Source organism: Leucopleurus acutus, assembly GCF_964270905.1.
Source record: "Leucopleurus acutus genome assembly, chromosome: 10".
Taxonomy (NCBI): Eukaryota; Metazoa; Chordata; class Mammalia; order Artiodactyla; family Delphinidae; genus Leucopleurus; species Leucopleurus acutus.
This window is the reverse complement of record NC_139153.1, coordinates 76,885,100-76,902,290: the sequence shown is the minus strand read 5'-3', so window position 1 is coordinate 76,902,290 and position 17,191 is coordinate 76,885,100. Positions and strand designations below refer to the sequence as shown.

At 40.3% G+C, this 17,191-nt stretch overlaps 1 protein-coding gene across 3 annotated transcripts in view; it reads left to right on the top strand.

Moving 5' to 3' along the window:
* PTCHD4 (patched domain containing 4) overlaps positions 1-15,866 on the top strand; it is a gene marked incomplete at its 5' end in the record, with an annotated part of 171,046 nt that extends 155,180 nt beyond the window's left edge. For all 3 annotated transcript variants that reach the window (XM_082848787.1, XM_082848788.1, XM_082848786.1), the window contains one exon: positions 14,115-15,866. In XM_082848787.1, coding sequence (XP_082704913.1) covers positions 14,115-15,748 — 1,634 coding nt within the window. In that variant the 3' untranslated portion in view covers positions 15,749-15,866. The remainder of the gene's footprint in view (positions 1-14,114) is intronic.
* Positions 15,867-17,191: the final 1,325 nt, after the last annotated feature.

Sequence of the window (17,191 nt, the reverse complement as noted above, 5' to 3'; positions counted from 1 at the left end):
TGTACAGCATTTAAAATGAAGCATTTCAGTAAAGCCTAGTGTTGTAAGAGGAGCCAGACAATGTTAATTTATCCAAAATCATACAAGGTATTTATGTTGTTGCTGTTGTTATTATTGTTGTTTGTAAAATCTTTAATTCCCTAGTGTTTTCCAGGACTAAGTGGGAAATATGAGTTCAGTTAAGAAAATAACACTCTAACTTTAGTTATTGACTTGCTTATTTTATTTTCTTATTTACTTATTTATCTATGTATTTTTGGCTGCGTTGGGTCTTCGCTGCTGTGTGGGGGTTTTCTCTAGTTATGGTGAGCGGGGGCTACTCTTCGTTGCGGTGAGAGGGCTTCTCATCCTGATGGCTTCTCTTGTGGCCGGAGCACGGGCTCTAGGCTCCCAGGCTTCAGCAGTTGTGGTGCATAGGCTCCAGAGCACAGGCTCAGTAGTTGTGGCACGTGGGCTCACTAGTTGTGGCTTGAAGGCTCTAGAGCACAGGCTCAGAGTAGTTGTGGCGCACAGGCTTAGTTGCTCCGCAGCATGTGGCATCTTCCCGGACCAGGGCGTGAACCTGTGTCCCCTACGTTGGATTCTTATTGGATTCCCATGCTTATTTTATTTTTAAGGCATCAATGGGTTATCTCCACTGAGTTTATCTCAGGCCGGTAGCAGATTTTGTTCTAAAAAAAAGAAAGGAAGGAGGGAGGACAAAAACCTCTGGTAGGAAGGAGAAAAAAAGAAGCAAGATTTAGAAGATTTAACACGAAGGCTCGCTTCTTAGAGTCTAAAGGTAGGATACCAAATAATGTTAATGATAATAACCATAATGATAAACAGAGTGATTTGTGAAATACTGAGATTTTATTCTGGTCTAAGAACCAAGCTCTCTGGTCCTTGGAGGGTAAGTATCCTCCAGACATTCCTTCCCTCCCTGTACTTGCTGTACATCTGCAACACACACACCATCTCTCTCTCTCTCTCTCTCTCTCTCTCACCTGACTTCTCTCACGGGAATACTAAATTGGTTTAAATCATGTGGGAGCATTATAAATACTGTTTGATTATGAGGATAAATTGGTTCAAATCACATAGGTACTTTCCTAAGTGCTGACTGATGAGGAAGTTTAGATATGCTATAATTTATAAACAAAATGAAGAAGGTTACCTGGCAAGATATGAGAGGTAGGAACAATTTTTGTACTTAAGAAATATAAAGGGAAGAGAACGCTTCCCAAATCATTCTCTGAGGCCAGTATTACCCTGATTCCAAAACCAAAAACATCACAAGGAAAGAAAACTATGGACCAATATTTCTTAGGAGTATAAATGCAAAAATGTCTTAACAAAACATGAGCAAATCAAATCCAGCAACATATAAAGAGGATTACACTCCACGACTAAGTGGAATTTATCCCATAAATGCAAGGTTAGTTTAATATCTGAAAATCAGTTACTGTAAAACGCTGTATCAATAGAATAAAGGTCAGAAAAGACATGATCATCTCAATAGACATAGAAAAGGCATTTGACACACCTCAGCACCCTTTTATGATAAAAGACACTCAACCAACTAGTACTAGATGGGAACTTTGTCAACCTGATAGAAAGCAGCTGTGAAAAACCCAAACCTAACATAATATTTTTGATGAACACTTTTCCTTTAAGATTAGGAACATCACAAGGATATCTGCCCTCACCACTTCTATTTAACATTGTATTGGATGTTCTAGCTAGGGCAATTAGGCAAGCAAATGAAATAAAAGGCATTCATATTGAAAGGAGGAATTATCTCTATTTGAAGATGACATGATCTCATTACAGAAAATCCTAAGGAATCTACCAAAAAATGGTTGGAACTAATAAAGGAGTCCAGCAATATTGCAGGATCGGCATACAAAAGTCAATTGTACTTCTATACACTAACAATAAACAATCCAAAAATGAATGTAAGAAAACAATTCCATTCATAATAGCATTATAAAGAATAAAATTCTGAGCAATAAATATACCAAAAGCAATGCAAAATTGTACTCTGAAAACTGCACAACGCTATTGAAAAAACTTTAAAAGACCTGAGTAAATGGAAAGACATTCCATGTTCATAGATTAGAAGATTTAACATAAAGCTACAGCAATGAAGATACAGTGGAACTGGCGCAAGTATAGACATACAGGTCAATGGAATAGAATTGAGACTCCAGAAATACATTCTTGCATTTATGGTCAATTGATTTTTTGACAAAGATGCCTAGGTAATCCAATGGGGAAAAAATAATATTTTCAACCAATGATACTGGGACAATTATATATCCACATGAAAAAGAATAAAGTTGGACTTCTTCACACTGTACGTAAAATTCAACTCAAAATGGATCATAGACCTAAATGAAAGACCTAAAACTATAAATCTCTTAGAAGAAAATGTAGGAGTAACTCTTCATGACCTTGGTTAAGCAAAGCCTTCTTAGATATGACACCAAAAGCAAAAGCAACAAAAGATGGATAAATTGGACTTACTCAAAAGTAAAAACTTTTGCACATCAAAAGATTCCATCTAGGGCTTCCCTGGTGGCGCAGTGGTTGAGAAGTCCGCCTGACGATGCAGGGGACGCGGGTTCATGCCCCGGTCCGGGAAGATCCCACGAGCCGCGGAGCGGCTGGGCCCGTGAGCCATGGCCGCTGAGCCTGCGCGTCCGGAGCCTGTGCTCTGCAACGCGAGAGGCCACAACGGTGAGAAGCCCGCGTACCGCAAAAAAAAAAAAAAAAAAAGAATGTGGACCTGTTTTGTTTTTTGTTTGTTTTAGTTTTTTTATTTTGTAATTGCTGAAATAGCCCTAGGTTTTCATATGTCTCTAAGGGTTAGAACTTTCAGATGGTCACATGGCCAAAAATCATCCTTCCCAAGGTCCAGTTAGCTGTTTCAGAGTCATAGCTATCTGGGAGGGTTTTCATTTGACTCTTTCTTATGATTGTTTCTTGATTAATCTTTGCCTAATGGAAATGGGCAGGACAAAGTCCATGAGAATTCTCAAGACAGAAAGGAGTAAGATTTATCCCAAGAGGGCAATAAGAGTTTCCTACAACTTTCATCCCTTGAAGCTGTGTTTGGTGGCCAGGTGTGTTATCATGATTAACTGTCACTTCTATTGATGACTTCAAGAATGAAACACAGCAGTGTGCTGTACTATACTGTGAGCACGTAGCTAAGACTCCAAGTGAATGTTCACCCATAAATAAAAAGTGTCGCCTACTATTTATTGAGTTTTTAATAGGTGCCAAGGACTGTGGTAAACACTCTATGTGGATTATCTCGTTCATTAATGTCAGCGACACGCTATCAGGTAGGGGCTTGCATTTCCTGCTCTGCGCGTAAGGAAGTTGACACGGAGAGTTTGCTATTGAAGGTGTGGGGTAGGAAGTGATGTAGCTGGGGTTTGAACCCGGGGAATTAACACAAGAGCCAGCACTCAGGTTCCCTCTTCCACCCTGCTATCTGCCCAGCCACTGTCCTTGATGCCCTGCCTTTGAGAATTAACATCTAACTTTTTCTGAGATAACTCCCGTGGATTAATTTATGCTGTGTTAAAGCTGTTAAGCTGTGGACCGCTGAAAGGGGACAGATGACAGAGAAATATGGTGAGAAGAGGGCCTTTTCATCTGAAAAGGGACTCTGTACTCATCAGGGATGTATTCAAATGACAGCAGTTCTCTCACTTAGAGAGGACCCTCTAGGAAATGGTGTCCTTGCACCAGCACCCCCCCCACCACCACCGCCGGGGGCTGCTGGAACTCAGCAGGCTGCCCCAAAGCCCTACTGTGCTCTGCTCCTAGAAGGGAGTCTGGTTTGCTCTGTGAGCTGCAGAATAAAACAGTGGCTGAAAAGCTCTTCTTCAGCTTCTTTCCTGCCAGATGAGAACGATTCTATTAGCTTAGCCTGAATAAGAGCACACATGGAAGGAATGCTGCAGTTAGTTGGATCCAGTTAACTAAAGTCTTTTATTAATCAACATTTTTTCACAACGAACTTCTTAAGGACAGAACAGGCAATTTCAAAATAATCATCAGAGAAGAAAACTTTTGAACTTTTCTCTAGGCCTGGTATACATTCAATCCAAACTCCCACATTTCTGCAACTATATACTACTGTTCAATACTAGCTATCATTTGTGGGAACACTGATTGTGTGCCAGGTATTTATAAAGGGATTCATGTGTCTGTGTCTCCTTTAACACAGCAATCCTTTGAAGCAGGAATTGCTGTTTTCTCCATTTTACAGATTGGCAAATCTAGCCATGGAGTCTTTCATTTGCCCAGGGTCACACATCTAATAGATGGAAGCTTAAACCCACAGAACTCAGCTCTTTAACCAATATGCTAAATTGCCTCCTGATTATTGATAAAATGACGTATGATAAAATGATGACTCTGAAGTATATTATTTAATAAATAATAAAAGCTAACATTTATTGAGTGCTTCCTGGGTCCCAGGCCTGCTCTAAGCGTATTACAACTATTGTATCATGTAATCTTCACATAGCCCATTAAAATGGGTACCTTTTTAATCCCTATTTTCCAGACTAGGAAAGTGAAATACACAGAAGTTAAACGAATTCTCCCCATACCACACATCACAAAATGATGTGCCAGAACTAGAAGCAAAATGTGTTACTCCAGAGCACATCATTGTAATTGCTACAGATAATCCCTTGTTTCCAGAACTGGATGCAGAAGAGGAATCCAAGTCTAATGCATTTTAGAAAGATCTCCGGTAAAGCTAATCAACCAATGAAAGCGGAATCAGAAAGGAAGTTCTGGTTGATTAATTTAACGACTTCAAATAATCAGATGATCCAGTTCTTGAGCTTCCTGGTTAATTGAGTTTCCACTGATTTCAGGCCATTCTGTTCAGAGAGAATTCTCGTTCATGGGTTGTTAAATTTATCTTCACTGGTTAAGACAGGCAGCAAAACATTCAAGGATGCTCCCAGAAAACTTGCTCTTGAAAGCATTATGCTTTTATCAAGCATTTGTGCTACAACTTTGAAGATTTTCTTTTGAATGATATTTGTAAGAAACCAAAACTGTGCATAATTTAAACTTGCTCCGTAAGATTCCTTCCATTTCAAACGCGTTTCTTAATGATTGAATCAGACATTTTAAAAGCATTTTAAAAGCATTCTCCAGCTCTTGGTGTTATAGAAATCTTAAGTCATCATCACTTCTACTCTTTGTAGGATAAGAGATCCCCAAAGCTTGTAATCAATGAACCATTAAATTCAGGCATATGGATATGATATGGTTTTCAAATGGGACAAATGGGAGTTATTAAACTTCAAAGCGATGACATTTTACCGTATCTTCCTAATGGGCGGCGCTCAGGAAATGGCCTTCAAATGAATGAACTGATTATTCTAACCAATCTTTGAATGCCTTTAGCTCAACAAATACTTAGATTATCTTAATTTTCCTTCCTCCAAGTTCTTATTATTTTCTTCTTCTATATGATCTCTTATTGTAGGTCTTGATTTCTTTTAAGCATATGCTTGTGTTTAGTTTATGAGCTACCAATCCACTTCTCTTGACAGTTGTAAGATTTTCAGCCCTGCCCCAGTTCTCCCATTCATTGCTCTTCTCTGCTTGAAGCAATGACTTTTTCATCCACGTGGCTCCTCCCCGCTTCTCCGATGTTAACAGCCATGTTATATTCCTTTCAGAACAGCTTGCCACTTCCCATATGCCCATGTGGCTTTCTCTTTTTAGTGAGAATACAACTAAAATATCACTTCCACCAGAACGCCACCCCTTTCACTAGTGACATGATTTGGAAATTCAGATCCTCCAGGAATTAACTCTCATCCAATGCTCCTGTTCTAGCTCCCACACTTCTAACTCCTACACTCAAAGAAGTCAGTTTATAAAGCCAACAATAAAGGAAGTTTAATTTCTCTCATTTTCCAAAAATATTTATTATAAAATATCAATGTCCTCCAACCAAAGACCACCAGGACTCCTACAATAATTGAACAAATCTGGGTTTATTGACTCACTGCAATGAGGAAGAACACACACCTCTGAGGATTATGAAGCATTTTTGGAGGAAGATATTAGAATGGACTTAGTATATGATTTTTGCAAGTATTAGGTGATTTGGAAGAGGGTTGAAGGCAGCAAGGTTGGTTCCTGTCAGGAAGAGAGGGTAAATCCATGATCAGTTACCTTAACAATTCTTAGAAGGCAAGGAAACCAGACCAAGATTAAACTGTGATTGGTAAAGAAGCAGCAATCAATCCTACTATTTTTTTTAATTCTTTATTTAGTTTTGTCTGCGTTGGGTCTTCGTTGCTGCGCACAGGCTTTTTCCTAGTCGTGGCTCTTTGTTGCGGTGCACGGGCTTCTCATTGCGGTGGCTTCTGTTGTTGCGGAGCACAGGCTCTAGGCACGCGGGCTTCAGTAGTTGTGACACGCTGTCTCAGTAGTTGTGGCTCATGGGCTCTAGAGCACAGGCTCAACGGTTGTGGCTCATGGGCTTAGTTGCCCCGCGGCATGTAGGATCTTCCCGGACCAGGGCTCGAACCCGGGTTCCCTGCATTGGCAGACGGATTCTTAACCACTGCGCCACCAGTGAAGCCCAATCCTACTATTCTTGATAAAAGGATGTTTGGCCTATTTTATGTTTCGGACAACGTTTGCATTTTGTTTGTGCTCAGTCGTGATTATGGAGTGGTATTATTTTGTCTCAATCTATCCCAGTCACAAAGTGATCTTGTCTGATGCTTTTCTGCCAGACCATCTGTGTCATCAACAGGACAATACTAAGCTGAACTGTGAGGGCCAGACCAGCTCCTGGCAACACCAAGACCTACTTGACAGCACCCAGCTATCAGGGCTGCTTTTTCCTTTCTCAAACATAATGTATATTCCTTTCATAAAACTAGAAGACACGGAAAGCATTGAGAAGAAAATGAAAAGCTTCCTGGGAGTCTTTTTCTCTCCCCGAATGGGAATACCAAAGAGGGAGAGAACAAGAAAGCAAGCCACCGTGTGTGCGCTGGCTCTGCAGTGGAGTTTCAGCTCTTGGCAACACTGAGCTCCTGCGGCAAGGAAATCTGAAAAGAGAGCCCCCGAGTTCCCTCCAAAAGCCAAGTCAGCTGTGGTGGTGAAGAGAGCAGGAACCAGGCTGCATTCAGAAGCTGGCATCCCAAGTCAAATGACTTGGAATGTTCTCCATGGTAAATACCCTGGAGTTGCCAGCACTGAGCTTTTCCACTCAGTGGAGTACTTCCTGTGTGCCAAGCACATGTATTAACTTATCTAAAACTCAGAACAATCCCATGAGGCAGCTTCTCTTGTCACCTCATTTTACAGATGAGAAAACTGAGACATGGAGAGGTTAAAAAACAACCTGCCCAAGGTCACAGAACTTGGAAGTAGGAGACCCAGGATTTAAAGTCAAGCAGTTTAAACTCTGATTTAACCCAGGATTTAAACTCTGGCTCTGGGGAATGTGCTGCTAATCACAATATCAAATAGTGGGACTTACCTAGTTTTCCCCACTTTTAGTATTAAAATCTTGGCTAATAGTCTGTGAGCTTTAGAACGCTCCCATCTCCTCTCTCTCTCTCTCTCTCCATATATATATATATATATATATATATATATATATATATATATATATACACACACACACACATACACACACACACATATCTCTCTCAATATATACATGTGTATATGTATGTATATGTATGTGCATGTATATACACATATGCATATGAATAAACACACATACTGGATTTTTTAAATTTTAACTTTATATAGAACTACAAAATAAATTGTCAAAAATGATGGAATGCAAACTCTGGAATGAGACTACATGCCCTTTTCTATACATTAAGATATGTGTCAAGTATATAACAGCTCTGAAAATCATACAATGAGAATCTGTTACTAGATTCCATTTTTTCTTATTAGAGACATGATAAAATCCTCTAACCTCCTGCTAAGAGCTAAGGGATGAGTATCTGTTCAGATTCGTTCTGAATTCCTTATTTTCCTTCCTCGCTGCCTCATTCCGTACGGGGGTGGGGACACTTCAGGAGAAATGCTTAAGGGTAATATGAAGCTAGACCCTCCCTCACTGCACGCCACAGGTTTACATGTAAAACCGTCAAATATGCCCCATCAGAGAGCAACCTGGAGCATTCCTGCTGAATAACTTCCTACCTATGTCTTTGTGGGCTACGTAGGTACCAAGGTGCAACAGCCTTGGCCGTCCTTTATGAATGGAGCTTGATAATCACCTATTTATTCTAGATGAGAGTTAATTAAAAGTAGTCAGTCTACAAAGACACACTGATAACCACCGCTAAGTTAGACATCATGGGGATTAGAAAATGTCTAAAAAATTCATCATCTTTCAGGTGACAGGAGTGCCTTATGGACCCATTTCTACCCTGCAACTAGCAACTTAGAGCAAGTTTCTTAATTTCCTATTCCATTCCCTCTAGGCATTTACAATGCTGAGCCAGCCGAACGAATGAATTATGTGCTAATATTGTAACTGGACATCATTGATATTTACCACCGCCTCTGCCACAGCAGCACTTGGCAAATTCCCTTCTCAGTAAATTGAGGGGCAAACTATATTTCACTAAATCTTATACTGAATACAGGGCTGTTAATAACAATTATGACAAGAACTTTAAAAATATCTTGAAAACTAGACAGATTTTGGCAGATCAAGGCCAATTTAGTTTCACAAACATTTACTGAGTACCAGTAAGTGCCAAATAATTGGAATACAAAAATAGAAAAGATAAGTACCTGCCCTAGATGGTAAGGACCTCATAAGGACTTACATGAAATACAGTCCCATGAATGCTTAATTTCAGTTGGGTGTGGTAGTAAGCACTAAGAAATGTGTTGGCACACAGAGGGGAGGCTTCTAAGTGGGGGAGTTAGAGGTGAAGAGGGGAAGGGGAAAGCATTAGGGATGAGATCATGTTTAAGTGGTATCTTTAAAATATACATAGAAATCAGCCAACTAAAGAGAAAGAACTATGCATAAGGATCCCATATAATGCCAGACCAGTGACTGACAACTCAGAATGCTGATTCAATATCCCGATTTTTTTGTTAGCTGCTTTACTGGTTCAGTTGACTGGGATTTTGTTTTTTCATCCATTAGGTTGGCATCAGGATCGCATAGCCTAAGAACCCAATAAAAAATCAAAATGCTTTTCTAGTTGAGCTCAATGGTGATTTCCACAAACAGAGCTGCTGAACACATAGGTAATTAACCAAAGCAGAAATAACGGCTAAGGGAAAGCAGAAAGTTTTCTCTGGAGTGAGATGTGAGTGGAGTATTATTTTTACCTCTATTTTTCATGTCGCTGAAACAGGAGATGTCAAACTCTCATGACCTGCTGAGGGCTTAACATGTTCAAGTGAAGAGGAAGACCCACCAGTACGTCTTCAGAAGAGAATTCTAATTCGGCAGATTAGAAAGAATTAGAAGCCCCACAGAAGGAGCTTATTAGAGCAATAACTGTATCAAAGGAGAACCAGTAGGAAACTAACTGGGTCAGTTACAATTAGTTCTGATTGGATTTGATCCTTGTTAAGACTATTTTCTTTGGAATTCTTGATTTTGGAGAGGTTAGGTTTGGTATTAAAGTGGCAACTGTAAAATTTGTATTAGATTTGCAGAAGAACATCATTGCTTTGAAAGAAGTCACTTCCGGACTAGCAGTGAACCAGAGGGATTTCCTACAGCACTGTCAGGTCAATCATAGTGTAGAAGTTTACATGGGAAGTGCAGGAGTTTAGAGAAATGTTGTAAAATGTGGGCTGGAATAAGTTCTCAAGAAGATCCATCTCACTTTAGAAGTCATCTTTACTTGTTGTAGAGTGATTGCTTGAGGTTCAGATCGAATTATAACTAATTCTGAATATTGTTCAGCTCACTTAGGACTGAAATGAGTTTTGTCTGGTAACAAATTTTTTTTTTTAATTTTAATCATTTAAAATATTTCCTCTGGCTGAACTGCACTGCCATGGCTAGGGAAAGAAGCGACACACTCTTCATTTTCTCATTTCTCAATTGAAAATAGCAGAACTTATTAAATTATTGTTAAATAGGGTATGTTAGTAAGCTGACAGCTAAGTTTTCCTTGTTATTGCACAATTCTTCCATTTGCTTTCATTTAGAAAGAGGTCCCCCAGCAACATCCCTGAAGACTTTTGCAATATTCAATACACACACATATACATGCAGATCTTTTATTTCTATTCATTTTCCTCCTTGAATTTTTCTCCCAGTTCCAATTCTGTCCAAATCACTTTTATTCCTAAGAGTTCTCTCTCTCTTTTCTTTCATGAAACTTTATCAAGACAAATGTCAGTTATCCCATAATGTCCCAGGTGAGATACTTGTCATATTATTCTAATATAATTTGCAAATATATACTAATATAGTGGGAGGAAATCATGATCAGTGTTTGGCAGTCATCCTTTGGAACATTAAATAAAGTGTATAATTTGGGCAATAGATTATCTCTGCAGAGAGAAAAAATTCAATTATAAACATCAAAAACAAAACTACTTTCCCTTAAGTAATAAGGGTTTGTGCCCTTATTCATGTTATTCCATCAGTCTAGATCACCACTGGCATCATCCTCTGCCTGGTAACACCTTTTGGAGATTTTCTGACCCCTCAGAAAGAAGCAACTGTATTTTCACAGTACACAGCATACATCTCTACTTAACAAGAATGCAAGCCTTCCTTTCAAGTCTGTTAGCTGCTTACATATATGTCTATCACCACTCAGGAGCATGAATGGTGTTCATAAGACAAACTGAGGCCTTCGGTGAGGATTAAGGATTTTGGTGGGAATCGGACAGAAGCAAAGAACTGCCAGGACTAGGGTACCAGGGAGTAATATCATGGAATCAGTTCAGATCTTTGTTCAGTGGGGCAAGTCACACTTGTGTATATTCCATGCTTCATCATCTGAGATGGTGGACCACCTGTCTTTTGAGTGGATACTAGTGCCTTGTTTTCAGGTGTATTGTTTGAATTGAAATAGGACTCTCAGAGTAAGGGTGGAAAAATAGTGAATACAATTCCTTTTAAAAAGCTATGTAGAGATTTAAGGATTCTTTCAAGTGAGCAGAGATGTTCAAAAAATGGTTCTAGCATCAGAATGAAAACTAAAGGGAATAGTAAGAAACCAAGAGGGAAAACACTGCAGAGGTTAGAAAACGGGATCTCCATTGTCGACAGGCCAACTGGACAGAGCGACAAGATAACCCCAAACCCTAATTTCTCTTTGTAGGAGGCCAGTTCTGTGAAATAATTACAGTTATTTGTCGGGAAAGATGGAAGGGTGGATGGATGGATGGTTAGATAGATAGATAGATAGATAGATAAAGCTTAATACATACATACATACATAGCTAGAATAAATGCACCAAATTGTTAACAGCAGTTATCTGTGTTATGGGACTATGGAATAATGTTTTGACCATTATTTTTTCCATTTTCCCAAAATTTTTGATGGAAATATGTCCTATTTTTATAGTCAGAAAAGGGCGATTAAAATGTGTGTGTGTGTATGTGTGTGTGTGTGTGTGTGTGTGTGTGTGTATAATATCTCTTTTTCTTTTGACTAAACCAATAATTCTCAGTTGGAGGCAATTTTGTCCCCAAAACAGCATTTGGCAATGTTTGGAGACATATTTGATTGTCACAACTGAGGAGTGTGCTACTGACATGTAGTGAGTAGAGGCCAGGAATGCTTCTAAACATCTTACAACATACAGAACAGTTCCTAAAATGCATTTGTATTAGAAGTTATGATCTCAGTCTCAGAACTACCCAAGTAAAAATGACCTGTGGACTGACAGATATTGGAAAACATTGTGTTTCTTGTTTACCTTTGTGTTTTATATATTGACTAGCACAGATCCTCATGGTAGCAAATTCTAATAAATATATATTGAGTTGAGTTGAATTAAAAGTGTATATCTCGGGCTTCCTTGGTGGCGCAGTGGTTGAGAGTCCGCCTGCCGATGCAGGGGACATGGGTTTGTGCCCCGGTCCGGGAAGATCCCACATGCCGCGGAGCGGCTGGGTCCGTGAGCCATGGCCGCTGAGCCTGTGCGTCCGGAGCCTGTGCTCCGCAACGGGAGAGACCACAACAGTGAGAGGACCGCGTACCAAAAAAAAAAAAAAAAAAGTGTATATCTCTTCTGGACACAATTAATATAGGTATAAAGATCATAATAAACTTTTGAATTAGTAATAAAAAGGTACATTTTCTAGACCCAACTGGAATTGAGAGTTATAGTTGATTTAATTCATTGAGAGGTTAGTGGGCATCTATCACTTTGTCAGATGTTCTACAGAGTATAAAAGTAACATAAAATGCATTCCCTGACCTTGAGGGATTTGCAGTCTAACCAAAGAGATAGACCATGTCCTGAGAAAACCATTTTGTTCCAGAGCAAAACAGCACATGTTAGTGTGCCAAAATGAGTAGCTAATTAGTGCAATAGGAATTTAAGGAACAGAAAAAAATCAGTATGTCTGGAATTGTCAGAAACGGCTTCAAGACAAAGAAGAGAACTGAGCTAACAGACTGATGGGTCGAATTTCAATATAAGCAGCAACAAGAGGAAGGTATTGAAAGGCAGAGAAAATAGCATGAACGAAACTTGGAAAGTAAGACTGATCATAGGCAGGTTGATGGGGAGTGAGAGGACTACTCTCGAGCAGGTAATAGATTTGAACTGCTGGGAGGTGACCAGACTATGGTGAAAATCAAATGAGTGAGTATTATTAGGAACACCCTGTAAAATATCTAAGCCTATGAATGGGATAAAACATGCCAGCCCCAAAGTTGTGTTTTCAGTCTTTACCATACTTAGAGTGATTATTTGACCTCATATGATTTAGCTTCATCTTCCCACACGTAAGACCTTTGTACTATATAAAGTAACAACCTGGCCTCCATAATGTACCTAATGCTCCAAAAAAGTGACCAAAAGCAGAGACAAGCCAAATTTAGCCATAGCCTCAGGTAACCTTTCCCCCCTTGTGACTACAAAGATACCAAGAGTCTTCATTTCAGAAGAGAAGTGCTCTCATTAAAGAATCATTTTAGGGCTTCCCTGGTGGCGCAGTGGTTGAGAGTCCGCCTGCTGATGCAGGGGACACGGGTTCGTGCCCCGGGTCCTGGAAGATCCCACATGCCGCGGAGCGGCTGGGCCCGTGAGCCATGGCCGCTGAGCCTGCGCGTCCAGAGCCTGTGCTCCGCAACGGGAGAGGCCACAACAGTGAGAGGCCTGCGTACTGCAAAAAAAAGAAAAAAAGAAAAAGCACACTCCGTCCACTTTAATGGAGCAGTCATACATTTATTCATCACCCACTCTGTGTGAATAAAAGCTCTGTGAGGAAATGCCTGCTATGATCTTTCCCCCTGAAGGTCTTGCCCTGTGTTTTATGTGACCTGGCAGAGTTTTTTGACTCATATCCAATGTTAATTAATCAAATCTATAGGAATTGGTTTCTAAGCTGTTTGGCTACCTAGCAGATTATTAACATTGTAAAATCAATTTAAAGCCATTTTTAAGTGTTTAAGATCATCTTATAATTTCCAAAATCAGCATGTAAGTCAGTTTGAAATGAAGGTTAGGGACTGTCAGTCAATACATCAGTTGATAAAGCACTGAACTGGTATTGAGGGGCATTTGAAGATGGGTGACTAACAGCCCCTGCCCTTGACAACTTAGTATCCATTTAGGGAGACAGTATGTGTGCAGGGGGAAAAAAAATCACAAAACAATGTCACGTTACATTTACAGTTTGTCAAATTAATGGAACAGACAATAAATGCTTCATTTTGCCCAGAATACCAATAAGTTTGGACTTTGCTGAAGTAGAAACATGAACCAAACATATCCTGCTATGTAACTGAAATTTGAGATCCTGATAGGAGTATCATAGTACTTTGAAGATTAGAGTATGCAGTACTGTTGAGCATAGATAACCTATAAGGAATTCGCTTGAACCATAGGAGGGAATGAAAACAATTCTTCTTTTCCTTCTTTTTTTAAATTAGGTCATGGAACAAAAGGAGTATTTGAGCTTCTGTCTGGATGGCGGAGAACCAAAGAGAATTTGCCCTTCAAAGACAGGGTAGCAGATGCCTATTCGGATGTGATGGTGACCTATACCATGACGAGCTCCCTGTACTTTATTACCTTTGGCATGGGTGCCAGCCCGTTCACCAACATAGAGGCTGTGAAGGTCTTCTGTCAGAACATGTGTGTCTCCATCCTGTTGAACTACTTCTACATTTTCTCCTTCTTTGGCTCCTGTCTGGTCTTCGCTGGCCAACTAGAGCAAAACCGCTACCACAGCATCTTTTGCTGTAAGATCCCTTCTGCAGAATACCTGGACCGCAAGCCTGTGTGGTTCCAAACAGTGATGAGTGATGGGCATCAACAGACATCCCATCATGAGACAAACCCCTACCAGCACCACTTTATTCAGCACTTCCTCCGTGAACATTACAATGAATGGATTACCAATATCTACGTGAAGCCATTTGTTGTCATCCTCTATCTCATCTATGCCTCCTTCTCCTTCATGGGGTGCTTGCAGATCAGTGACGGAGCCAACATCATCAATCTACTAGCCAGTGATTCCCCAAGCGTCTCTTATGCCATGGTTCAGCAGAAATATTTCAGCAACTACAGCCCCGTGATAGGATTCTATGTCTATGAGCCCCTTGAGTACTGGAACAGCAGTGTCCAGGAGGACCTCCGGAGACTCTGCAGTGGATTCACTGCAGTGTCCTGGGTGGAGCAGTATTACCAGTTCCTGAAAGTGAGCAACATCAGTGCCAATAGCAAGAGTGACTTTATCAGTGTCCTACAAAGTTCATTTTTAAAAAAGCCAGAATTCCAGCATTTTCGAAACGATATCATCTTCTCCAAGGCAGGAGATGAAAACAACATCATTGCTTCTCGCTTGTATCTGGTGGCCAGGACTAGCAGAGACAAGCAGAAGGAAGTCATAGAAGTGCTGGAAAAGTTGAGGCCCCTGTCGCTGTCAAAGAGCATCCGTTTCATCGTGTTCAACCCCTCCTTTGTGTTCATGGACCATTACAGCTTATCTGTCACAGTGCCTGTTCTGATTGCAGGCTTTGGTGTTCTCCTGGTGTTAATCCTGACTTTTTTCCTAGTGATCCACCCTCTGGGAAACTTCTGGCTAATTCTTAGCGTCACCTCAATTGAGCTGGGCGTTCTGGGCTTAATGACATTATGGAACATCGACATGGATTGCATTTCTATCTTGTGCCTTATCTACACTTTAAATTTCGCCATTGACCACTGTGCACCACTGCTTTATACGTTTGTATTAGCAACTGAGCACACCCGAACACAATGTATAAAAAGCTCCCTGCAAGAGCATGGGACAGCCATTTTGCAAAATGTTACTTCTTTTCTTATTGGGTTGGTCCCCCTCCTATTTGTGCCTTCGAACCTGACCTTCACACTGTTCAAATGCTTGCTGCTCACAGGGGGTTGCACACTTCTGCACTGTTTTGTTATCTTACCTGTGTTCCTAACCTTTTTCCCCCCTTCCAAAAAGCACCACAAGAAAAAGAAACGCGCCAAACGGAAGGAGAGAGAGGAAATCGAATGCATAGAAATTCAAGAGAACCCTGATCACGTCACCACAGTCTGAAGGGTGTAGACTAATGGATTATTTTTCTTTTCCAGTATTGCACAACGATGCAGGGCAGGCAAAGCTCAGACCTCAGCTGCTTGGGCTGGCCACGGGTAACAAGGCAAGTCAGATCAAGAGTGAATTATTCATGACACATCAAGGTGTCCACTTCTTGGGGGGAAGAAGGACTCAAAGAAGGGGAAAAAGTTCTTTGCAACCTTGTTCTCCACTGAAGATAAGTTTCTGGATGTGACCTTAGAGCTCTTCCAAGGAATGGACGAATCAATGGAGTGTTAGAAGGCCAAAGGAGCCAACTGCTTTTAAAAATAAAATGCTTCGGAGAGATGGAGTAGAGAAGATGGGGGCCTCCAAATAGCGGAAAAGACATAGGAAATGTCAAAATTGCCATGACAGTTTTCATATTTGTTTTTTGAACAGGTTGGTCAAAGGAAACCTATGCACTTGGGAAGTACATATTTAATCCCATCTAAGCCAAAGCACTTCCCAATTCATTTTAAGTGTGCGTATATATGTGTATGTGCCATATATACATATACTTAGATTTGTCTTTAGTGTACATTGACATCTGTGTGGAGGGAGGTGCCCATTTGCAGACCGGCTGGCCTTTCTCTAGAAAGTCAAACCAGCCTTAGCCAAATGTAGATGGCCATTCAAAATCGATTCAAGTGTTGCAGCAAGGGTACTGTTCATCTGTGCAATAAGCAAAATAAACAGAGACGTGAGCCCATTAGATTCACATATCATGTTGTCAATCTTTGAGATTCTTGCTTTGGATGACTTAGCAAAAAACGCAAAAGGCATTTGAATTCATTACCACGTGGGCAAGGTTTAAAATCTCATGTTAGTGCTAAATAGTTACTGTGGCTTTTCGTTGGCTTTTAATGATTCTCTGTATTTGGGAGGACTGATTTAGCTGCTTTTAGGGAGCTCACCCACTGCAAATGAGCATTTTACATGCATTGTTCATACAAATGTGTGTAAAGTTGCACAAGACTGTGTGTGTGTGTGTGTATGAGAGAGAGAGAGAGAGAGAGTTGAGGTATTCCGTAGTTACAGTATTCTCATTTTAGATGTTGAAAATATACTGCCATGGAATATAGATAATTAACATAGGAGAAAGTGGGCATAACTAGGAAACTTGTTATGGAAGGAAATAGAGTAAACGGAGCATCACCACCCGTCATGTGTTACCAGCTGATTCTTAGTGTAAAGAAAATACTCTAAACCTATCAAGTCTAGTGTGTTCCTTGCATTAATATTTGGAACATTAACCCAGGCCACAATCACTATAGTGGTGGTCGCTATAACTACTGCAATATTGTTGTGTAGCTTCTTGCAATATCATTGTTCTTGTTACCTGAAAAGTGCTTGTCAGTTGGCAGGCCTCCTAGGGTGATCGTCGCTCTCCACAGGTGACGGATCAACTGTAACTGCTGCTGA